At 39.5% G+C, this 27009-nt stretch overlaps 1 protein-coding gene across 1 annotated transcript in view; it reads left to right on the forward strand.

Annotated features, from left to right (window-relative positions):
- LOC126336667 (protein O-glucosyltransferase 2-like) overlaps positions 1 to 26457 on the forward strand; it is a 60101-nt gene extending 33644 nt beyond the window's left edge. The window contains exons 5-7 of the mRNA XM_050000614.1: positions 14523 to 14760; positions 23648 to 23947; positions 26189 to 26457. Coding sequence (XP_049856571.1) covers positions 14523 to 14760; positions 23648 to 23947; positions 26189 to 26353 — 703 coding nt within the window. The 3' untranslated portion in view covers positions 26354 to 26457. The remainder of the gene's footprint in view (positions 1 to 14522; positions 14761 to 23647; positions 23948 to 26188) is intronic.
- Positions 26458 to 27009: the final 552 nt, after the last annotated feature.

Below are 27009 nucleotides of genomic sequence, written 5' to 3' on the forward strand. Positions count from 1 at the left end.
GTTCAAAATTAGACTCAAGTTTTCTTGAACCTTTCAGCTATTGTATCATCTCAAGTGGAAGGTCGGTAAAAGGATCCAAATATTATTTTATTCTGGTTGCCAAGAATGACCTCTACTCATATTAACTCACAGGAACTATCTACTTCAATTTTGCTGCAAGATAAACTACTTCTCACAACAACAAACACACCACCGCCAACAGTTTAAGCCTAGCCTTTATGAACTCCAATAGATCCTTTACAAAAAACTTTGCTGCACTTATCTCTGGCTTTAGCCAGCTTTCAGTGCCTATAACGATTTGAGAATAAGTGCTTTCTATTAGTGCTTGAAGCTCTGGTACTTTCCCAACATGGCTACAATAATTTACAACTGTTATAATGATGGTTCCTAGATCTACATTCTTCCTGCGTTCAACCTGCACCCTTTGTAAGAAAAACTGTCCTTCCTCTTTTGGCAGTTGATGTTAAAAAGTTATGAACCATTGAAGATTGTAGTTATGTTCTGTTTCTCAGGCTCAAAGAGCTGGTAGGTTTTCTTTTTCTCTTGCTATGATGACCAGTTAAATGAAATCCCTAAATATTTGTTTTAAATGTTGTTCAAAACGCATATGTGATACATGTTTGTATCGCTTTTTCCTCCAGTAATGTCCCCCTTGCTCACTTTAAGTTGACCAGCATTTGCAAAGAGCCTGAATTCCCACAAAAATAAATTTGCAAGGGTGTCTGTGCAACAACATGTGCCTAGTAATGAGAAAACTTATTGACACATTATACTTCTTTGAATGGTCCAAGCATACAAAAAATCTAGTGGATATGGCAGATACAGAATACACTTAAACTCCAGAACTTGCGAATCTGAGTGTTATATGCTAGCAATAGTCATTTCTCATTAGATGTTGTACTCCTCGATGACAATTTTTTCATCTCAAAAGAGGATGAACTTAAGCTTTCCTCTTCTGTTACTTGAGTTAAAAATCTGTTTGGTTTGATGTATGAGAAATTGTTTCATAATCACTGACAATTTTTGCAAGGGAGGAATCACCTTCTTGTACTACATACGACAGAAGCTGTTCACGTGCATCAACACATCACTCTTTCAATTTAGAAATTATCTACAACATGGATGCTTTATGGAATTGGAGCTCATAATTCACAGTGAGATGTCCTGAACTTATGTTTAAAGTTGTGGTGATGTCATCCAGTGTCACTTTGCAGTTTTCCATCACATTTTCTTCAATAACTGAAGTGTTTTCTGGAGTCACGATGCTATTTACCTGACAAAGATCAGGAAGGACTTGCATGTTACACCATTTGCAAACTTCTGATTTCATTTGTAAACTTACATTTGCAAAAACAGGCATTTCAATCTGCAATGAATATCAAATATATGCAAACAAAATTATCATGAATTTCAAAATGTTTCACACCTTCATTATGTTGAAATAGGATTACAGAGTGTGTCCCCTCCTGGTGCAGTACAACAGGTAGATGGTGATTTCCACAATTTCTATGCTGGTGTTTGTGCACCTCACTTATGCTACTATCCAATGAACATCTGGTACACTGTTAGGAAAATGCTGTTCTTCCTTTTTTATTATGTATTTATAGTTTTAATTAACTGACAACCATACTTCATTTTTTGATAAATAATAATTTGGCACTACTCAGCTGCTGTATTTTCCATTCACTCCCATGCCAATGTGGATTTGGTTCCCAACACATTACACAATTAAAAATGTGTAGTATTGAGTATGCAAGCATTTTTGGATGACTGGAAAAATGTATAATGGCTTTGACATATTTCGATTTCTTGTTCTTTTTTCTTTTAATGTATGAATATAAGAAAATTTCCACAAGCAAGAGAAACTTTTACATAGCAAGTGATTAGAATTTTAATGATAAATTTCTGGAGGTTGTTACATTATGTAAGCAGTTTGAGGTAGTTCTACAAACCATTATGAAATCGAACAGAAATATGACACGAGTAGTGAGGTAGTTGGTTGAACGGAAGACTTTAAACTTGTTGGGAGGATTCTCTAAAAGTATGGCACACCTGTAAAGGATATAACATACAAGAAAGATAGTATGACCTATTCTAGGGCACTGCTTCAGTATTCAGATTCCATGTGAGTTAGTCTTGGCAGCAGATGTTTAAGGAATTCTGAATCATGATTATAATGTCCAATTACAGCCTATACAAAAAAGTTATCAAGATGCTCACATAACATTTTAAAGAAATTCAGTTTGGTCTAATGAGACATTATTAGATAGATTTAGGAAACTAATATTCCAGGCAGGTACTTGAATAAATGTGCTCCCTCCATTGTATATCTCATGTAGTATTCATGATAAGAAGATGAGAAATTAGGGTTTGTACAAAGAGATTATGAACAGCCACCTTTCACTTTCTCCACATGTAAATGGAATGCCCTAAGCTATGCTTTATATAGGCTAGTGGAACATATAGGTAGATAGGTGACTACTCAAATTGGCAGTGGTATTAAAAGTATTAATAATAACTAAAAGTTTCTTACATTTGTCTTGAATTAAATAGTTCCTTGGCCATTGATACTTAATATTAGTTTTTTGACATATCTTATTGATGGATTATTTTTAACTGACTTTTGAAACAATGTCCTTAGAAAGTAAACCTTTACAAAGTTTTAGTTGCACATCTAATATCCAAATATAGTAAAACTGTAAATTTTTCCTGGTAATATTACATTACAGATAAGTTAATGTACAGAAGGGTGAGACTGGGCAAAGAAGCAAACTTCCAGACTAGTCTAAATTTTATGAAAAAATTATAAATGAAGCAATGAGTAACAAATTGAAATTCATTTTATAAAAAGTACTAGCTGATTACCTGGCATTGCCCAGGTATATATTTTTTCAATCTTCTGTTAGTCCATCTCCTCCTTCCCTCTTGCTCCGTCATTCTCTTCCTCTTCCCTATCTTTGTTCATCTTCTCCTCTTTCCTTTTCTCTCCATGTTATCACTCTCGCTCCAACAGGAGGTTGCTGGTTCTTACCCCCACAGTGTTTCTTTCTGGATAGTAAATAATTTATATACCAAATTAGGTAGAAATCAGTTGAGGCATGTAGGAAAAGCTCTTTACCCATGGATTTGTCTGCATAAGCACATATTACATACACTCCTGGAAATGGAAAAAAGAACACATTGACACCGGTGTGTCAGACCCACCATATTTGCTCCGGACACTGCGAGAGGGCTGTACAAGCAATGATCACACGCACGGCACAGCGGACACACCAGGAACCGCGGTGTTGGCCGTCGAATGGCGCTAGCTGCGCAGCGTTTGTGCACCGCCGCCGTCAGTGTCAGCCAGTTTGCCGTGGCATACGGAGCTCAATCGCAGTCTTTAACACTGGTAGCATGCCGCGACAGCGTGGACGTGAACCGTATGTGCAGTTGACGGACTTTGAGCGAGGGCGTATAGTGGGCATGCGGGAGGCCGGGTGGACGTGCCGCCGAATTGCTCAACACGTGAGGCGTGAGGTCTCCACAGTACATCGATGTTGTCGCCAGTGGTCGGCGGAAGGTGCACATGCCCGTCGACCTGGGACCGCACCGCAGCGACGCACGGATGCACGCCAAGACCGTAGGATCCTACGCAGTGCCGTAGGGGACCGCACCGCCACTTCCCAGCAAATTAGGGACACTGTTGCTCCTGGGGTATCGGCGAGGACCATTCGCAACCGTCTCTATGAAGCTGGGCTACGGTTCCGCACACCGTTAGGCCATCTTCCGCTCACGCTCCAACATCGTGCAGCCCGCCTCCAGTGGTGTCGCGACAGGCGTGAATGGAGGGACGAATGGAGACGTGTCGTCTTCAGCGATGAGAGTCGCTTCTGCCTTGGTGCCAATGATGGTCGTATGCGTGTTTGGCGCCGTGCAGGTGAGCGCCACAATCAGGACTACATATGACCGAGGCACACAGGGCCAACACCCGGCATCATGGTGTGGGGAGCGATCTCCTACACTGGCCGTACACCTCTGGTGATCGTCGAGGGGACACTGAATAGTGCACGGTACATCCAAACCGTCATCGAACCCATCATTCTACCATTCCTAGACCGGCAAGGGAACTTGCTGTTCCAACAGGACAATGCACGTCCGCATGTATCCCGTGCCACCCAATGTGCTCTAGAATGTGTAAGTCAACTACCCTGGCCAGCAAGATCTCCGGATCCGTCCCCGATTGAGCATGTTTGGGACTGGATGAAGCGTCGTCTCACGCGGTCTGCATGTCCAGCACGAACGCTGGTCCAACTGAGGCGCCATGTGGAAATGGCATGGCAAGCCGTTCCACAGGACTACATCCAGCATCTCTACGATCGTTTCCATGGGAGAATAGCAGCCTGCATTGCTGCGAAAGGTGGATATACACTGTACTAGTGCCGACATTGTGCATGCTCTGTTGCCTGTGTCTATGTGCCTGTGGTTCTGTCAGTGTGATCATGTGATGTATCTGACCCCAGGAATGTGTCAATAATGTTCCCCCTTCCTGGGACAATGAATTCACGGTGTTCTTATTTCAATTTCCAGGAGTGTATATTTAATGTACTTCACATGTATTTGTACACATATTTCACCTGTTCCTTTAGCGAATTTTGCCCTGCAGTTTCATTTTCACTCAGCTCAATGTTCATGACGACATACCATCTGAACTATGTGTTGTACAATGATATAATTTATTTGGTACATTCAGTGATATATGTGAATACTGTTTGCACAATATGCCATGAATATAGCTAGTAGTAAAGTAGTAATAAATTAATACGAGGGCTTGTTGAAAAGTAATGCCTTCAAATTTTTATGTGAAAATTATTAAAGCTTTTTAAATAAAACGAACATTATTAACATTTTACATCTTCGTTCTTAATGTCTACATTTTTATTTCCCAGCATAGTCACCCTGTCAATGTACACATTTCTCGCAAAGAGAGACCAGTTTGTTGATACCGTCACTGTAGAATGCTAACTTTGTTAATGTAGCCACAACCTCACATCTGCTTGCATCACTTCCTCACTATCAAATAAAGTCCTCAAAAGTGTTCATTAAGTTTTGGGAACAGATGATAACTGGATGCTGTGAAGTCAGAACTATATGGTGGATATCAGTGACTGTGATCCCAAGGCACTAGGTTGTCATGGATGTCACAGTGCTTGTGTGTGGCTTGACATTACCATGTGAAAGGAGAGGGTGCTTCATATGTCTCGTGCACCAACACAGATACATTACAAACTACATGTTACACTCTACAGTTCAGAGTGCTCTAGCTGTAGAGGACTGTGATATGTAGACATGAAGAATAAAGACTCAGAACAGTAATAATTTTTGTTTTATTCAAAAAACGTTAAGAGTTTTCACATAAAAATTTGGAGACATTACATAATTTTCAGTACACCCTTCATCATGTTAAGATTATGCTTGATACTTCAGAGTTTACTGCTACAGCTAGTGCAGTAAACACTTTCTTGTACCAGTAGGTAATCACAAATGATGTCATAACTTTTAATGCATGCACTGTAAAAGTAAAGAAACCCACAAATTAACAAAATTTTGCCCCTTGAAGATCTGTTTTAGAGCTCTGCCTGCAGATCTTTTGGTAAACTTTCATTTTTAGTGGGAATCAACTCTTTCAGTTTGTTCATGCCAACGGAAACTTGATACCTATTACAAATTTTATGCAAGTCAGTTTATGGAAAGTACTCACGAAAACTTTGTTAACAAGTTGTGCAAATGAGGTGCATAGTCTAGTAATGTAAGTTTATGTTAAAATTGTTACTTTGATAGAGACAATTAAATTCTGTAGACTGGGAAATAATCATAGTTGCTGTTTCACAACTGTCATTCCCATAGTTCTAATTTCTTTGCATCTTATTCCATGAAGTTGTAAATTTGGCTATCATATTTTGGTTCTTGTGGACGCTACATTGCTTTCATTTCCTTTTGCAACCCTGTTTGCAGAACTGATTATACAAACAAAATAGATTGAAATCTTTAGAAAGACAATGAAAACATTTACCTGCAGTCTAGGAGAGTACAACAGCAAAGTGCCAAGTCTGCGACTTCTCACAGTTAGTACACGATATAGCATGCAAGAATCTCCAGAATGAGGGGCTAGTGTTGCTGTTTTTCTAACACCAACATGCACTGCTATTTCCTTTGGACTTCACACATCTTTGAGCACTAGATATTATGCATTAGCTACCTTTGACCAGAAAATGCTTACAAATCCCAGTATGGAGCATATAAGCATATGTTATCTTGACAGCAGTAGAGGAAGCTGTGAGAGAAACTAGAATACCCATCAACTGTAATACAGCTGTATCTTTATACACATGATCTAATGCCAAACACTGAACAACAGAAAAATACATAGCAGCACCAAGAAAACTGGTACAGGCACACATATTCAAGTACAGAGATACTTAAACAGGCAGAATATGGCACAGCAGTCAGCAATGCTTATGTAAGTGTCTGTTGTAGTTGTTAGATCGGTTACTACTGCTACAATGGCAGGTTATCAAGATTTAAGAGAGTTTGAACCTAGGTTATAGTCAGCACCCGATCAATGGGACAGCATCTCTGAGGTAGCAATGAAGTCGGGATTTTCCCTTACGATCATTTCAAGAGTGCACCATGAATATCAGGAATCTTGTAAAACATCGAATCTCTGACACTGCTGTGGCTGGAAAAAGATCCTGTTAGAATGGGACCAACAACAACTGAAGAGAATCATTCAACATGACAGAAATGCAACCCTTCTGCAAATTGCTGCAGATTTCAATGCTGAGCCATCAGTAAGTGTCAGTATGTGAACCATTCAATGAAACATCATTGATGTGGGCTTTCAGAGCTGAAGGCTCACTCGTTTATCCTTGATGACTGCATGACACAAAGCATTAAGCCTCGCCTGGTCCCATCAACACCGATGTTGGACTGTTGATGACTGGAAACTTTTTGCATGGTGGAACAAGCCATATTTCAAATTGTATTGAGGGGATGGACGTGTACAGGTATGGAGACACCTCATGAATCCACGGATTCTGCATGTCACCAGGAGACTGTTCAAGCTTGTGGAGACTGTAATGGTGTGGGTCGTGGGCAGTTGGAGTGATACGGGACTCCTTATACCTGACAGGTGACATGTACGTAAGCATCCTGTCTGATCACCTGCATGCCATACTATCAGCATGCCTCTTTACACCAACGTGGAGCTGATTCGCTGTGAGCAGCACAGCATTTCAAGCACATCAGCTGGCTGATTTAAGACCAAGAGGTTACGGACACATTCTCACTTCTGTTCAATAGGTTAACCGTCCCTATCCATGACCAACTTACGATCACACCCCTCTTGAATTGGCAGGAAGAGCTGAAACAACCTGGCCAATGCAGGGAAAGCTGGTGCTGCCTCAGTGAGTCAGCACCATTAGGGAGTCCATGCTGGTCCTGGAGAAGAAGTGAAGAAGCAGTAGCTGCTTGCCCCAATTGAGACTCTAGAAGCACAAGTGACTCCACTGGTAAGGGGAACAGGGTCTAAGTCAATGAAGACCTGCAGTGACAGGTACGAAGAAGATGGAAGGACACCATTGTCCCTAGTGGAATGTTCCATGTGCAGTCACCACCAAAACATCTTGATGATCTTGTTGCATCAGGATTTGTTCTGGGATCTAAGTGGGGGCCCACCTGAGGACACACATCCGTATTGGAGAGCCCACAAATGAAAAGTTGTCACTTCTTTGACTTCAACAGGTAGTGGTGTAAAATGTTGAGAAGCGTTTATGGGGACTGATGGACTTCAAATATGGATGGCTGTCATTCTGTTAGAAAAAGAGAGCTGATGTGTTTAAGCTGTGCTCATAGCATTTGACAGTTGGGTCTTAATGGTGCAAACAAAATGATTCACCAGGCCATTGGGGCAGGACAAAGTGGATGAGCCATGATATGTTTGATGCCATCACAGGTGCAGAATTGCCAGAAGACAGTTAGCATAAATTGCAGCCCTTTAACTGTGACTAAGATGTGAGGTGTACATTTTATAGAAAAAGTTTTCTTGAGTAGTCGTTGTTGTTGTCTGCTGCAGTTTTGTGACATCAATAAAAAGGGAGAAAGACGCAACAAGGATTTGCCACATGGTTCTCAAGAGAGGTGCAGCAAAATTGATGTGCAGGCAGTCCCACAGCTGAGTTGATTTTGCCCAAGGGAAATATCATCACGGAGGAGCTGGTTGGTGTGCATGACAGGCCGAACTATTCACCATCCATGTTATGTCATTTTCCATTTGCAGCTACTACACATAACTAACAGTGAACAGTTACATGTGAGACACCCCCAATGAGACTGATGGAGGAGATGAAGCAACCATTAAGGGTCGCACCCCTCATTACCCGGTGATAAAATACTGAGAGGAAAATGCAGAATTAGTGCACTCCAAAGATGATATCCAGCCCTTCCTTCTCTATTTATGAATAACTTGTTTCAGCCTGAGTTTTGGAACTGTTATTATAGGATTTTAGAAACCGTCTGGGAATGTTTGGGAAAATACAGACTGTGGGATTACAAGACAAACCTCTTCTGCTGTCTTTCATCTCCCACGTTTCCTGTATTCCCACCATTCAAGAGCTAGACCACCACTTGCATATCACAGTGTGAATCCAGTTGTATTCCTGTTGGTCTGTGTTCGGTCTTCTTGTTCCAAAAAAGAACTAGTTTACCATTTACCAGCCTAGTGAGCAGTTCCAAAATACCTTTTATGTGCTTTTCTGTCACTGTTTGATTGCCTCTGAAGCTTTTCATCATATTTACAGTTGCAGAATTTAAGTGCATAATAGTCCAATTTTCATAATTTGTGAAAGAGAGAGGAAACAGTTTCAGTTACAATAGTCAGGATACATGTGTCAAACTATTTAAGGTGAGGGACTTAGAGTAAGTCATACTGCACACTGCAATACTGGCTCAATCATTACCTGCATCTACGGTGCACCAGATGGTAATATGTCAATATTCAGGTAAAACTGTAGCAAATTATGAGAGACTGCATGAGAAACAGTAAAATAATTATATTGTTTGGTGATTTGAATACCAAATTGGCAGTTGGGCCTGCAATTCTGCCTCATAATTTATTACTTGAATGCACTTATCATCATTTGTAGGTTAATTGGGGAATATAAAAGTGTTAATGGTCACCAATGTTGTGGAGACAATATTAAAGGTTCACCAAAGGATTTCATTTGCAGAGGAGGGGGCAGATGAAACTTACTTGGAAAAAGAAGTTATTACCACAGGAAACACAGAGATTCAAGATATTTTGCAAGTGACTACAGGGAGCAGATGTCTTATTGGGGAAGCATGTAATTTTCCTCCTGATCCTCCAGGACAAAGCTCTCAAATGAGAAAGCTCAACATCCATGGAACCATATTCACTCTTGGCACTTGCGTTCTCTTCTGTACATTTTAAGTATTCGGCAACCGAATATGAAGTTAATTTAGACTATGTAGATGACTGATCTAAACAGTAATCAACACTCCTTCGTCGTCCACAAAACCCAAGTGTTGCTGACATTAAATACACATAAAATAAGTGACTAGTATGAGCAAGATCATTGAAAGTGCTGCAACTGTCCAAACAAACAGTAGTCTCAGAAATACTGTAGAATAACCAGCAATACAGAAACACAAAATTCAAATACTAAGCCTATCATATACAAGTCTGATATTGATTTTTGTTCATTCATGCACAGTGTTCCATAGATGCCCTCAAGAAGGAGTCATACCTTCTGTTTATCTCATTGAAGCAGCTTGATATTTACTTGGTTACACTGGTATTTTTGAAATACAGAAATCTGTTTACAGTACACTATTATTTGTCATGCTACTTTCTTGAAGCTAAAAAGTATTTTGACTCCTGGAGTCTAGGTACCCAACTAATTTGTACGAATGGCTAATGAGGTATGTTTTGTAATTTTCTTTTGAACTGGTTGGTGTTCCGAGTTCCTGATTTTGTGTTAGATGGGAAGCTTCTTGAATATGTCTTGTGAAAATACTATGTATTTAACACAATATACAATTGTTAATTACTTAACATTTGCAGTAAACTGAAAAAAGTCTATCTATATATCATTTGTTTGTCAAAGTCCAGATACAACATGAATAATCAAAGAATCTACACAATATATAAAATATAACTGACACCTTACTATTTGCATCACTCCCCTCCCAAGTGTTTTTGATATTTGGGGATGAAGTAGACACAACCTCCAGAAGCAGTGAAGGTTCTTTAGTGGCACCATGTTAGATGAAAACCTATTTGCTGGAATGCAAATTATATAGCATAAATGGCCTCTGGGTAATATTTATTTATTTATTGCATCCTTTGATCATATGTAGTACAGTGTGCAGGATGATATTGGATTTATTACTAAGTTCAAAATGATATACATTCAAATAATCATTTTTCAACATGCTACCAATTTCAATAGTTGTAGTTCTTACAATGATACAATGTTACAAATTAGAACAGCTTTAGTTCTTAACAGTTATTCTAGTCCAAGTATTCCTTTACTGAGTAGAAACAGCGGTACTGTAGATATTCTCTGACAGATCTTTCAAAAGTACTAATATTTTGTAAGCATTTTATACTATTTGATAGTCTATTATAGAGTTTAATACCCAGATAGCATGGACCTTTCTGATACAAACTGGTACTGGCTAGGGGTACAAGCAAGTTATATTTTATTCAAGTATTATAATCATGTATAACTTTGTTTTTTAAAGTATTATCATCATTTCTAATCATATACTTTTTTACGTACATTAGTGTGTCAACAATAAACAATAGTATATTCAGTGCCTTAAATATTGGTTTGCAGGACTGTCGCGCACCACTCCCTGTCATAATCCTAATGGCTCTTTTTTGTGTTCTGAAAATCCCTTGAGCTGCTGGGGAATTTCCCTATAATATGAGTCCATACTTGAGATGGGCATTGAAGTATGCATAATAGGCACACAATAGTGCCAGGCACACAATAGTGCCTGTTCATTTATGCATCATTTGAGAACCTTAAGAAGATAACAGCCCGTGCTCAGCTTGGCATTAATTTGTTCTATATGTTTGTCCCATTTTAAGTCTCTTTGTATCCAGATGCCAAGAAATTTTGTAGCCCCCATCATTTGCAATAGGGTGTTGATTGACTTTTATTTCTGGATATATATATATGTGGTGTTTTGGTGGTTATGGAAATTTAAGGCTACTGTTTTATTGTAATTTATTATCAACTGATTTTCTGCTGTCCAATTACTTAGATGTTTTGTAACTGTGTTTACTTCTTCTTGTATATCTTCATTTTTTGCTGCTTTTACTAGCATTTTTGTGTCATCAGCAAACAGTATTACTTTGTGGGAATCAATATGTGTATCCAAATCATTGATATATAACAAGACAAGTAGGGGTCCCATTACCGAGCCTTGCGGTACCCCGTAAGTGATTGGGCTTTCTGATGATACATATTCTGTGATTAATCGTGCTTTATCGTCCATGTCTGATGGATACTTTTTGTTTACAGTCGCTGAGAAATGAACGAATCCAATCATTTGCCAACGCCCTAATTCCATAGTGCTCTAGCTTCTTCAATAGGGTTTTGTAGTTTATCATATCAAAGGCTTTGGTTATGTCCAAAAATATACCTGTTGTTTGTTGTTTTTCATCTATTGTTTTTAATACAGTAGATATGCATTCATAGATTGCTGTCTCCGTTGATTTCTTGCTTCTAAAGCCATGTTGAGTATTGGATAGCACACTATTTTTGTTTATAAACTTTAACAACTTACTACACATAATTTTTTCTATTACTTTTGAGAAACAGGATGTTAATGTAATGGGACAATAGTTTATTACTTCATCTCTGTCACCAGCTTTGATGTTTTTAGTTGATCTGGAAAGATGCCTGACTCTAGGGAACAGTTGCATAAGTGAGTAAGGGGGTCAATTATATTTTGGATTCAGAGTTTTAGGATTCTGTTAGGTATACCATCAATTCCTGCTGAGTATGTTGTCTTTAGTTCTTTGACAGCCTTCAATGTCTCCTCCCTGCTTACTTGGTCCACAAACATTGAAAATTTATCACTGTTACACTTGTTTACCACTTGATGCTGAGTTGAACTAAAATTAGTTTTTATTAAATTTTCAACTATCCCAGTGAAGTAGTTGTTGAATATGTTTGCTGTTTCTCTAGGCTGTAAAATCTTTTTATTGTTGTGTATCACGACAGTGTTCTCCTCAGTTCTCTTATTTTTTCCAGATTCTTTTTTTAATGATGTCCCACATAGCTTTCACTTTATTTGTAGAATCATTTATGTAATAATCATTGTACATTCTTTTTTCCTGTTTAGTGGCCTTTTGTAAGATTTTAGTGTTTGTTTTGTAGTGAGTATGCATTTCCTCAGTGGCGTTATTTTCTTTGCAGATTCTGTGGAGCTCCATTTTTTCTGGCAAGAAGTTCTGATTCCCTTAGTAATCCAACCCTTTCCTCTTGTCTTCTCTCTTATATTTACCATTTTTTGAGGGAAGACTGTATAAAAATGCTTTACCATTTTTTCTAGAAAAATATTGAATTTCAAATTCAGATTTTGCTTTTTATAGACATCAGACCAGTCTTCAGTATGCAATAGTGAGTGAGTTAAAGTGGTCAATGCTTTTCTGCCTGTAGATCCTTCTCTTGACCTTTAGTAAGTTATTCTTAACCGGTCTTCCTTCCTTTGTGGTGGTAAGTATTTGAGCTTTGTGGTCACTGTATCCTGTGTTAAACACTTTTACTGACCTCTCCAATTTCTCTTTATCAATCAGGATTTGATCTAAACCTGTCTGACTGGTCGGTGTTATTCTCGTTGCAACTTTAACTGTGGCTGTAAAGTTATGTGTTTTAATGAGATTGCCAAGGGCAGTTTTCTGTTTACATTTACTAAGAAAATCTATTTTAAAGTCACCACATACTACAACATTACACCTTGTTTTATGCAGCTTATTTAAGAAAATTTCCATTTTTTCTAAAAATACCTCAAACTTTCCCATTGGAGAGCGATACACTGTTGCTATTATCAAACCTAATTTTGGAATTTTTATCACTGTCATCTCAAAGTCTTTTTCACAACTTAGGGAGGTGACATTATCTATTTTAGTAACCTCTATATTTTCTTTTACATATATGGCTACACCCCCATAGTGACCACTAGGTCTACAATAGTACTCAACCAGAGTGAAATTGTATAGGCAGACAGATTTAATTAAGTTCTTGTCAAGCCTTGGACCTACTGATAACAAACAGACCTGAACTTTTCGACTCTGTATGTGCAGAACAGGGAATCAGTGATCATAAGGCCGTTGCAGCATCCCTGAATATGGAACTTAAAGGGGTATAAAAAAAAGGGAAGAAGGTTTATCTGTTTAGCAAGAGTAGTAGAAGGCAGATTTCAGACTACCTAACAGATCAAAACGAAAATTTCTGTTCCGACACTGGCAATGTTGAGTGTTTATCGAAAAAATTCAAGGCAATCGTAAAATGCGTTTTAGTCAGGTACATGCCGAGTAAAACTGTGAGGGACGGGAAAAACCCACCGTGGTACAACAACAAAGTTAGGAAACTACTGCGAAAGCAAAGAGAGCTTCACTCCAAGTTTAAACGCAGCCAAAACCTCTCAGACAAACAGAAGCTAAACAATGTCAAAGTTAGCATAAGAAGGGCTATGCGTGAAGCGTTCAGTGAATTTGAAAGTAAAATTCTATGTACTGACTTGACAGAAACCCTTGGAAGTTCTGGTCTTACGTTAAAACAGTAAGTGGCTCGAAAGAGCATATCCAGACACTCCGGGATGATGATGGCACTGAAACAGAGGATGATACGCGTAAAGCTGAAATACTAAACACCTTTTTCCAAAGCTGTTTCACAGAGGAAGATCGCACGGCAGTTCCTTCTCTAAATCCTCTCACAAACGAAAAAATGGCTGACATCGAAATAAGTGTCCAAGGAATAGAAAAGCAACTGGAATCACTCAACAGGGGGAAGTCCACTGGACCTATATGTGTCTTCCTCTGGTTGATGTTGTATCTGACTTCTCCCACTGATATGAAAACTTCCTGCTCCATTTGTTTATTTGAGAGATTCAGCTAAGGAAAAATGATAGCAAATTAACGAAAAACCTTGTGAGTTACCATCTCTAATTGCAATTTGCCACAGCAAATAGTCTGGCTTAGACCACTGTTGCTGTGATTCTGTATTAGATTCTTGAATGTGTGTCTACATAGTCACTATCCACATATAACTATGTGATATAAGATCTGCACCACTTTTAAAGATACAAAATATATTTAAAGAGAACTCACTTATCCCATTAATGTTTCAAACCTTCTCAGTGTTTCATATTATAAGCCAATCAATCAATGACAACTAATTTTCATTTTAATGTTTTTTTTTTTTTTTTTTTTTGTTTTCCGATTGCAGAGTGATGTTAGATATGCTGTCCGTCCAAGGAAATATTGATAAAAAATGGGAAGACAAAACTGAAAAAGCTTTCTGGAGAGGAAGAGATTCTCGCCGAGAAAGACTCAAGTTAATAGAAATTGCTCGAAAAAATCCTGATTTATTTAACGCATCACTTACAAACTTTTTCTTCTTCAAAGAAGAAGAGAAAGAATATGGTCCAAAAGAAAAGCATATATCATTCTTTAAGTTCTTTGATGTAAGTTGGATGTTTTTATATCAAATTATTAAATATGAACATAGATACAATACATAATTTCCATTTGTTGTGTGTGTTTGTGCGTGTGTTAGTGGGCGGGGAGAGGGGCAGCACTAATGCGCACGTGTTTTGACAGGAGAGCACAGCCAAGGAGCAATGATGGAGGCTTAGTAGTAACAATAATAAAAACGAGCAGCTGTTAGCTAATTGGCAATGTAAGTGAAAGGACACTACAGCAAGACATGAATATTACAGGTTTTCTGTACTCAAATGTTTCACGCTTCTATTGCATTTTAGTTTTATGTGTCAATGATGAAATAGTTTTGGGATGATGTCAGGTGAATATGAGAATGTCAGTGATTTTTTTCAGTGTGGTGAGAAAAACAAAATCACCAGTTGGAAATATAGTGCTAGAGGGAACATATTTTCTAACATTGTAGGTCAGTTATTGATCCACTGCCATGCAATACTCACTCGTTTATATGGTGGGCCTCCAATTTAATATCATAGTACTACACAGGGAGGGAAGATTTAAACATGTAACCTTTTCCTATCTACTAAAAGTGATCAGAAAAGCTCTTCCAATGGGATAATCTTAAAGAGATCATTGTCTTCAGTATGGATTTGTTACAAATGTTAATTGCAGAGACTGGAAGAAAACTAACGGAGCAGAGATACCACTAAAATTACAGCTATCACAAAGCAAATAAATACTGAACCAGACAAAGATGTATCTTGGTAGTCATGTTTCAGTAACTGATTCTCAGTGAATAAGTATACTGTGGCAGATTTCATTCACTTTAAATTTCAGCTCCACACGTCAAAACTGATGTTCTGTTTCTGTCATCAGCACACTATCACAGTTTCACAGTACTTGTAGGTAAACAAGGAAATAGTAGGGCAAATGCATAGGACCTGCCTATGTAGAGAGGTTGCCATTTTATCACAAGTTTGCATAAAATGTTTGGAAGGCTAGGAAAAATCAAGAATATAGGAATGTGCTGACATGAATTGACATAGACCTTTGGACATTCACCTCCTTTATCTCAGGTGTAAGTGAGCTCTTGAGAATCAAGAGTTACTGCACGCAGAAACATTGGTGTCACCATCTGCGACTTCTCTCATCCTATATGAAGTATATTGCCTACACTTCAGGATTCTCTATCAACTACTATGGTTCATTATTTATGCCAACCTTCATAATAATAATAATAACACTGACAACATTTAAATGTGTTTCTCAAGGTTATTTAGATTTACTATTTAATGTGTTATAAAGGTACTTTACACTACTGTAGAATAGTAATCAGATTTAACTATCACATAGAAATTAGTTACATTGTTCATACAACAGTTGTATTGCTCATAAAAGCTACCTGAAATGATTGCAACCTCAACACACACATTACACCGGTGTAACAAATTCTGCTGCACCGTTTCAAATATCCTGGGTACTCTGATAAGCAGATTCACTGTGCATTTTGAACAGCACACACCAAACCTCAAGAGCAGCCAGAAGAAATGGTAATCTCCACAAGAACAGTTTTCCTACCTCATGTTGGCAGTGTGTCCCTCGAGATCAGCAGGCTGTTCAAGAAACATTCAGTAAAATATGACTTCCATCATTTGGCGTGTGTGTTAATGATTTTGAGTTCTGACCTAAGAGAAAGGACACCATGAATATATAAATACCATGCCATTATGGGATATCTTACATTGCCCAGTCATGTCGCTCTGTTAAAAGACACATGGGATGGATGTAGACATCGTACAGATTGGGTCATCCAGGAAAAAAATCTGCTGTTGCTGAACTCTTCAGTAATGTATGGGTATGTAAAGCAGCTGGAACAGATGTCATCTGTCGCTGTTTCGATATATATCGATGGTTGCTTCTTCAGGAAGGAGAGCGAAAGACGAAAGGATTTGGGTATCAAGGGAGAGGGTAAGGAGTCATTCCAATCCCGGGAGCGGAAAGACTTCCCTTAGGGGGGAAAAAAGGACAGGTGTACACTCGCACACACATACACACACACACACACACACACACACACACACACACACACACACACACACACACACACACACACACACACATATCCATCCACACATACACAGACACAAGCAGACATCTTTAAAGGCAAAGAGTAAGGGCAGAGATGTCAGTCGAGGCGGAAGTACAGAGGCAAAGAAGTTGTTGAAAGACAGGTGAGGTATGAACGGCGGCAACTTGAAATTAGCAGAGGTTGAGGCCTGGCAGATATTGAGAAGAGAGGATATACTGAAGGGCGAGTTCCGATCTCCGGAGTTCGGATAGGTTGGTGTTGGTGGGAAGTATCCAGATAACTCGGACGGTGTAACACTGTGCCAAGATGTGCTGGCCGTGCACCAAGGCATGTTTAGCCACAGGGTGATCCTCATTACCAACAAACACTGTCTGCCTGTGTCCATTCATGCGAATGGACAGTTTGTTGCTGGTCATTCCCACATAGAAAGCGTCACAGTGCAGGTAGGTCAGTTGGTAAATCACGTGGGTGCTTTCACACGTGGCTCTCCCTTTGATTGTGTATACCTTCCGGGTTACAGGACTGGAGTAGGTGGTGGTGGGAGGGTGCATAGGACAGGTTTTACACCGGGGGCGGTTGCAAGGGTAGGAGCCAGAGGGTAGGGAAGGTGGTTTGGGGATCTCACAGGGATGAACCAAGAGGTTACGAAGGTTAGGTGGACGGCGGAAAGACACTCTTGGTGGAGTGGGGAGGATTTCATAAAGGATGGATCTCATTTCGGGGCAGGATTTTAGGAAGTTGTATCCCTGCTGGAGAGCCACATTCAAGGTCTGATCCAGTCCCGGGAAGTATTCTGTCACAAGTGGGGCACTTTTGGGGTTCTTCTGTGAGAGGTTCTGGGTTTGAGTGGATGAGGAAGTGGCTCTGGTTATCTGCTTCTGTACCAGGTCGGGAGGGTAGTTGCGGGATGCGAAAGCTGTTTTCAGGTTGTTGGTGTAATGGTCGAGGGATTCAGGACTGGAGCAGATTCGTTTGCCACGAAGGCCTAGGCTGTAGGGAAGGGACCGTTTGATATGGAATGGGTGGCAGGTGTCATAATGGAGGTACTGTTGCTTGTTGGTGGGTTTGATGTGGACAGATGTGTGAAGCTGGCCATTGGACAGATGGAGATCAACGTCTAGGAAAGTGGCATGGGATTTGGAGTAGGACCAGGTGAATCTGATGGAACCAAAGGAGTTGAGGTTGGAGAGGAAATTCTGGAGTTGTTCTTCACTGTGAGTCCAGATCATGAAGATGTCATCAATAAATCTGTACCAAACCTTGGGTAACCAAGAAGGCTTCCTCTAAGCGACCCATAAATAGGTTGGCATACGAGGGGGCCAGCCTGATACCCATGGCTGTTCCCTTTAATTGTTGGTATGTCTGGCCTTCAAAAGTGAAGAAGTTGTGGGTCAGGATGAAGCTGGCTAAGGTGACGAGGAAAGAGGTTTTAGGTAGGGCGGCAGGTGATCGGCGTGAAAGGAAGTGCTCCATTGCAGCGAGGCCCTGGACGTGCGGGATATTCGTTTATAGGGAAGTGGCATCAATGGTTACAAGGATGGTTTCCAGGAGTAACAGACTGGGTACGGATTCCAGGCGTTCGAGAAAGTGGTTGCTGTCTTTGATGAAGGATGGGAGACTGCATGTAATGGGTTGAAGGTCATGATCTGGACTCACAGTGAAGAACAACTCCAGAATTTCCTCTCCAACCTCAACTCCTTTGGTTCCATCAGATTCACCTGGTCCTTCTCCAAATCCCATGCCACTTTCCTAGACGTTGACCTCCATCTGTCCAATGGCCAGCTTCACACATCTGTCCACATCAAACCCACCAACAAGCAACAGTACCTCCATTATGACAGCTGCCACCCATTCCATATCAAACGGTCACTTCCCTACAGCCTAGGCCTTCGTGGCAAACGAATCTGCTCCAGTCCTGAATCCCTCGACCATTACACCAACAACCTGAAAACAGCTTTCGCATCCCGCAATTACCCTCCCGACCTGGTACAGAAGCAGATAACCAGAGCCACTTCCTCATCCCCTCAAACCCAGAACCTCTCACAGAAGAACCCCAAAAGTGCCCCACTTGTGACAGAATACTTCCTGGGACTGGATCAGACCTTGAATGTGGCTCTCCAGCAGGGATACAACTTCCTAAAATCCTGCCCCGAAATGAGATCCATCCTTTATGAAATCCTCCCCACTCCACCAAGAGTGTCTTTCCGCCGTCCACCTAACCTTCGTAACCTCTTGGTTCATCCCTGTGAGATCCCCAAACCACCTTCCCTACCCTCTGGCTCCTACCCTTGCAACCGCCCCCGGTGTAAAACCTGTCCTATGCACCCTCCCACCACCACCTACTCCAGTCCTGTAACCTGGAAGGTGTACACGATCAAAGGGAGAGCCACGTGTGAAAGCACCCACGTTATTTACCAGCTGACCTGCCTGCACTGTGACGCTTTCTATGTGGGAATGACCAGCAACAAACTGTCCATTCGCATGAATGGACACAGGCAGACAGTGTTTGTTGGTAATGAGGATCACTCTGTGGCTAAACATGCCTTGGTGCACGGCCAGCACATCTTGGCACAGTGTTACACCGTCCGAGTTATCTGGATACATCCCACCAACACCAACCTATCCGAACTCCGGAGATGGGAACTCGCCCATCAGTATATCCTCTCTTCTCGTTATCCGCCAGGCCTCAACCTCCGCTAATTTCAAGTTGCCGCCGTTCATACCTCACCTGTCTTTCAACAACTTCGTTGCCTCTGTACTTCCGCCTCGACTGACATCTCTGCCCTTATTCTTTGCCTTTAAAGATGTCTGCTTGTGTCTGTATATGTGCGGATGGATATGTGTGTGTGTGTGTGTGTGTGTGTGTGTGTGTGTGTGTGTGTGTGTGTGTGTGTGTGTGTGCGCGCGCGCGCGCGAGTGTACACCTGTCCTTTTTATCCCCCTAAGGGAAGTCTTTCCGCTCCTGGGATTGGAATGACTCCTTACCATCTCCCTTAAAACCCACATCCTTTCGTCTTTCCCTCTCCTTCCTGAAGAAGCAACCATCGATTGCGAAAGCTAGTAATTCTGTGTGTGTGTTTGTGTGTTTTGTTCATTGTGCCTGTCTGCCGGCGCTTTCCCACTTGGTAAGTCTTGGAATCTTTGTTTTTAATATATTTTTCCCATAACTTCCACATGGGAAAAATATATTAAAAACAAAGATTCCAAGACTTACCAAGCGGGAAAGTGCCGGTAGACTGGCACAATAAAATAACACACAAACACACACACACACACACACACACACACACACACACACACACACACACACTAAATTTCGAGCTTTCGCAACCGGCGGCTGCTTTGTCAGGAAAGAGGGAAGGAAAAGGAAAGATGAAAGGATGTGGGTTTTAAGGGAGAGGGTAAGGAGTCATTCCAATCCCGGGAGCGGAAAGACTTACCTTAGGGGAAAAAAAGGATAGGTATATACTCGCGTACACACACACACACACATACATATCCATCCATACAGACACAGACACAAGCAGACTTTTTGCGAAGGTATTTTTGATACAATAATAGTCTTTGGAGAGGAACTTCAAACAGTAATATGCCTTCTGAGAGAATTACAAGAGCAACCTTTGACACGAGGTCAGAAGGTCAAGCTGGACACTCTGAGTGCAGAACAGTTTGTTGTTGAGTACATTCATCTACATCTACATTATTACTCTGCAATTACCACTTATATGTCTGGTATAGGGTTCATACGGTTCATACAACTACTTTCAGACTAATTTACAGTTGTTCCACTTTTGAATAGTAACTGGGAAAAATGAACACCCAAATCTTTCTGTGCAAGCTATGATTTCTCTTATTTTATTTTGATGTCATTTTTCCTTGTATAGGTTACAGTTAATGATATATTTGGACATTTGGAGGACAGCATTGATGTTTAAAATTTAATGAAAAGAACTCACTGCTGTGAAAAATGCCTTTGATTCAATGATTACCACCCCAACTTGTTTATAATTTCTGTGATATTGTCTTCCTATTTCATGATAATTAATAAAAAATAAACTCCTTTTTTTTAACTTCCTTGGTGTACCTTCTATCCTACTTGGTAAGGATCCCATACCACATGGCAATACTGCAGAAGAGGACATGTGAGTGTAACGAAGGTAGTTACGTTGATAAATTTTTTATATATTTTTAATGACCTGCCGACAGAACACATTCCTTTATTCATCTTCCCCATATCCACGAGATTAGCCCTGAATATCAAAGAGCTATTGTTTTGCAAGGCAAATATCAACCTATTTCACTGCTTTAGCAATCTTCCTAAGTATTAAAGATCTCATCTCTACAGATATTCATATCTTCAGATGTGAAATTGTGCTGCAGTACTTCAAAGTGGTACCGTTCCATACACAGACACTCCCTAATCAGTAGTATCTTTTTTGGGATGAAAGAGGGTTCCAGCAGCTCCTTGGCAGATCAAAACATTTACTGTAATTTTTGCAAACTAAACTGAGATTCATTTATGCAGAGAACAGTCTTGCATTGAATCAACAGTCTGGCATACATATTGCCATGCACCCTCCCTCCTGTGATTAGTGTTGAGCAGTAGCATGATAGTTTGCTTTGCATACAAACCATCTTCATAAAGCACCCTGTGCAGATTACTTAACAATAACATACTTTCATTGGCTGCACATGTAATTGGATTGGTTCTGGCTCCTAATATTGAGTGTACAATAATAAATATCTGTGATTTTTGCAAATGCAGGTGTTATTGAGCCAACTGGATAACAAACCTGTGGTCAGAAACAACAGTCTACAAACAAAAGAAGTATGTACATTTATCATTCTGCTCACTTATTGGCTTGTAGCCAATCTGCCAATGGGCATCAAACTGCAGCTCCTCCACTGAATGATGATTCAATGGAGTTGGAAATTCCTACTGTCTTCTCTCTCACACACACTGCCATTGTACTATCAAATACATTGGTGTCAGCTGTGTATAGATGAGGTGAAGAGGCTGCGGGCGCTTGAAATATTGGGCAGCAATGCTGTGACAAGAACTGAACAGCTTCTTCGACTTTCAAGTAAATGACTTTTGGTTGCTTCCTGTTATTTCTGTTTCTTTGTATTTTCCCTAATTTACGGAAATCATTGTATGGCATGTGGAAGAAAAAATGAGACTCCACCGACGACATCTACAGACTGGAAAGCCATACACTGATCTGTCCCATCACAGTTTATAAGAAGTGGTGCGAAGCCATATTTCTTTGGTTGTTTATGTGATATACAACAACATGCAGTATCTTTGAACTATTCAAAAGATATTCCTGTGCAAATCACTCAATTTCTTGTGGCACACTATAATGTGTTTGTGTAAAAGGCATTTTGGGTGATGTGGACTACAGTCTTTATTAATAACACTACCATTTACATCCTGTTACAGAATAAAAGAAAGTTGCAGTAAGTCAGTTAGCCTACTTTATCTTTTAAAAGAAGTATCTTATGAGAACATGAGGCGAACAAAGTACTCTGACTTTCTTTACAGTTTTACCAAAAATATGATATGATGCACATATACAAGGGTTGGAACTTTAATAGGGACAACTTTTTATTTACAACTCGTACAAAATAGATGTGTGTTTTAAAGTTTTACTGACCTTCAAAGCAGTCACCAGCATTGTGTACAACCCGTTGCCAACGATGTGGAAGTCATAGGATACTCTTAGCAGTGCCAGTTGTGTTGACAGTTCGAGCGGCATGGCCTGTTGCCTGACAAATTTGCAGCAATTCTGAAGCAAATGCTGTGAAGTTTTTCCTTCAGTTTATAAACTGAGTTGAACTCACATGGGCTTAAGTCAGGGGAGTGCAACAGGTGGTATAGCACTTAGCAGTCCCATCAGTCAAACAAATCAGAAACAGCTTACACTTTACATGCTTGAACAATGTCTTGCAAAATGATGGTCAGATCCTGCAGAAAGTATCATCACTTCTGTCTCTAAGCTGGTCGTACATTGTGTTCGAAAAATGAACAGTATAGAGACAGAAGTGATGGCACTATCTGTAGGAACCTGACCATCATTTTGCAGGACAATGCTCAAGTGCATACAGTGCAAGCTGTTACTGATTTGTTTGACTGATGGGGCTGCTAAGTGCTATACCACCTACTGCACTCCCCTGACTTAAGCCCATGTGAGTTCAACTCAATTTATAAACTGAAGGAAACATTTCATGGCATTCACTTCAGAACTGCTACAAATTCGTCGGGCAATAGACTGTGCGGCTCGAACAGTCAACACAACTGGCACTGCAAAGAGTATCCTACGACTTCCACATCGCTGGCAACGGGTTATACACAATGCTGGTGACTACTTTGAAGGCCAGTAAAACTTTGAAACATGTATCTATTTTGTACAAGCTGTAAATAAATAGTTGCCCCTATTAAAGTTCCAATCCTCGTATAATTTGGAGGTTCTACATGATATTAATCATCAACACCAAAAATAGAAGGACAACTAGAATGCTCTATTATCAAGATGTTAATTAATATGGTTACTTGTTTGGCATATTGCAACTCTCAACTGTATCAAAATGGCTTTCTTATATTCTAAGTATGGAGTGACAGTTTAAAGTGTTATAAAAAAACATGAGACTGTTATTATCAGTGTTAGAATGTTTGCCTATGTATAATTTGTGTGTTGTTTGTATGAAACTTCGTGGCTGTTTGAAACATTAATGAATTTTTCAACATCTCTAAAATGTTCCAATATTTTAATAATTCTGGTCCCTCTTTCTCTCAGTTAATTTGAATTTTTTGCTTGTTTCAGTATAAGTATCAAATAAACATTGATGGGACTGTAGCAGCTTACAGATTTCCCTACTTGCTGGCAGGTGACTCCCTTGTTTTCAAGCAAGATTCAAAGTATTATGAACACTTTTACAATCAACTAGAGGCTTGGAAACATTATGTACCTTTAGATGCTGACCTCGGCAATATAGTAGAACAAATAACATGGGCAAAGAAACATGATGCTGCTGCAAGAGCCATAGCAGAAAGGGGTCAACAGTTCGCAAGATCCAATTTGATGCCACAAGATATATTTTGTTATCATGCTACCTTGCTCAAGGTATTTAATTCTATTTCTCTCTTCATAATGATAAATACAGCTATTTTAATGAGAAGAAAATTAGAGGATTTCTAAGTGAGAAATAATATTATGTTGTCATGTATATTTTATTTTAAGGCTTAATTTGAGCTTAATCAAAGGATTTTAAAGAATTATACTTTCTGCTGAGTGGCAAAAGAGTTATATGTGTGTGAAAATGTCCCTTATCCACTTTACAAAATATGAGGAATGACATCCAATCAGATCAGATTTATAAAATCACACAGATGAAACTGTCGTAAGTGTTCAAAGATGAACACTTACTTGCTTATAAATGACTACATAATTGCAAACAATGTAAAAGCAAAAGGTTTAACAGCCCTTTGGCATCTATTTCATTAGAAACATCCAGCTTATTCAACAATATAAGAATGAAGGAAGAAATCAACTGTCATCCCACTGAAAGGAACAACTGGGAATTTGCCTGAAGTGATTTAGAGAACCCATACAAAATTTAAATGTCAATAACTGAACAAGGATTTCAATCACACTCCTCCTGAGTATGAATTGAGTGTCTTAACAGTTTCATTAAATTCTTGGTTAAAAGACACCAAAGAAATCCAAATTCATATCCAGCAACATGCAGGCACTAAAGGTCTCCCTTCTTGTATTAAAATGTTAATTGGTGGAACTGTAGAATTCATCTAGAACATCTACATAGAGCAAATAAAATTTTTACATCAGAGGAACATAAAATTTTTGATTGTGTCTTAATACAAGAGAAGGAAAGATGCTACTCACCATATAGCAGAGATTCTGAGCCGCGATAGGCACAATAAAAAGATTCACACAATGATAGCTTTCAGTCATTAAGGCCTTTGTCAGCCGTGGACTCTCTCTCTCTCTCTCTCTCTCTCTCTCTCTCTCTCTCTCTCTCTCTCTCTCTCTCTCATGAAAGTGCAACTTGCACACATCTGCAGTCTCAGAGAGCTGAAACTACACTGCAGTGTAGTTGAAGTTATTTGCTGCAGTGGTCCTGCTATGCAGTGTCCCTAGACCATAATGTGTGACTTCACCTTTTGCAGTGAGCAAGTGCTGAAGGAGAGCTTCAATCTATTCAAGCTATTAAAATGATGTAATCAGTTTTGTGATAACTCTTCTATGTTATAACTTGCAATGTTTCCATTATATCACTTCATTTACAACTGCGAGTAATACAGTTCTCACATCAGATGTTAATCATTACATGTGCTGCTGTACTGATTTGAGATTTCAGAATGATCATTCTCCCATATTCTTCAATTGTTCCGGCATTTACATTATTGCCCATACAGTTTGACCTGTGACATCCAAGGCACCGCCAAGCCACAACTCCAAAGCAGATGGAGAATTACACTCACTGTTGTGCATTGTTGATCTTCTGAGTTGACTTATTTCGCATCCATCTGCACATATGGCACACCAGAGCGTGTACATTTGGATGCTCCACACTTAATAAATATCTAAACAATGTTTCTAGTTTCCACAAACATCTTTCTTCAGCCTAAGTGATGAGAAATGGAACATGTTATTCCACAGAATCAACATGTTACAGGTTACACCACAGTCTGGCCTCCCAGATTAAGATTTTGAGTGGTTTCCCTCAGTTGAGCAAGGTGAAAATCAAGATGATTTCTTTTAAAAAGACAGGGTCAATTTATTTCACCATTCCTGTCCAATCCAGACTTGTTTTCCCATATCATGTTAAAACTCTAATCTACCTTACTTCCTTTTATCCAGACACGGAAAGTAAAAGTCCTATCAACATAAATACTATTTTGAACATCAATGCTTACTAGGTTCTATCTAGTTTCCAAATTGTTTACAGTGCAAGTATTGCCATCCAGAAAGATTAGTCATATTCAGGATATGTTTTAACTGTATTTTGCTTGTCCTCAGCATTCAATATCCAGACTGAATCCTTGATTCTGTTGGTACTACTTATAAGAGCAGTGTAAAAACTAGGTGCTGTTGTGCTTGATAGCTCATAGACATTTGGTAAGCAGAGGAATCTTAAGTGCACTAACACAATGTAGTGCTGAGAAATAATACAGTGCTGAACAGACTGCTTCTTAAAGTTTAAGTCTTAAAATCAGTACTTTCTTCAATACCTGCACTAATAAGTATCTGTTTTGTTCATCACTAGTGTAATCATTTCATTACCAATTTTATGGTTCTGTATCATTACATTTTTTTTTTCATTTATTAATAACAATTTTACAGAACTGGTCTCACCGTGTGATTAGTGAAGTTAAAGTACTAGACGGTATGGAACATGTTCCACAGCCAGTTCCAGACAAACCACATGAAGATTGCCACTGTGATAAACTGTCAGCTAAGCAAAGTCAAGGAGATGACAAGGACTTGAGAAATAAGGAAGAGCTGTAGTTGAAGAAAAACATGTTCCTTGCTTTTAATATTAACAATACCATATTATTTAATTTCATATCTGTGTGTGTTACCCATTTATGAATACAGTTTTGGCAAGATGAGTGAAGTACATTTTGTCTCCCCTCTGTACCTCACAGTTTGTAAGTTTCACACATGTTGCCTTTTCTTACTATCTGCTGAATGTAGTATGGTATAGGAGGAGCAATGTCTTTAATACATAGATTGTTGCATGCATAGTGATGGCTGTTTCACCATTAGGCCAGGCCATGGTGTCAGGCTTTAGGTTCTGCAGTGGCCGGCAGCATGTTAAGTGTAAAGCTCTGTCATGGCCCCAGGCAGTCTTGTGGCAACTAACATTTTAATCTACATTTGAAACATTTCTGTTTGACAGCCATTTTTTTTCAAGGGTAAATGGTTGAAGTTAAGTTATGTAGAAATGCAATATGAAGCAGCTTATACAATCTTTGACACTTTTTAGTGGTACAAGAGAATATGCCACCAATTGGGCCTTGTGCATCACCCAGCAACCTAATGGTTCATTTAATGATAAGATATCCTTCCTGCATTCAATCATTTTGATGCAATTTATGTGTAATGGTGAACTAGAAATCAATGATGTTGATGGTGTTTGGAGGACATGTTACCTACACCAA

This window comes from Schistocerca gregaria, chromosome 2, assembly GCF_023897955.1.
Source record: "Schistocerca gregaria isolate iqSchGreg1 chromosome 2, iqSchGreg1.2, whole genome shotgun sequence".
NCBI lineage: Eukaryota > Metazoa > Arthropoda > Insecta > Orthoptera > Acrididae > Schistocerca > Schistocerca gregaria.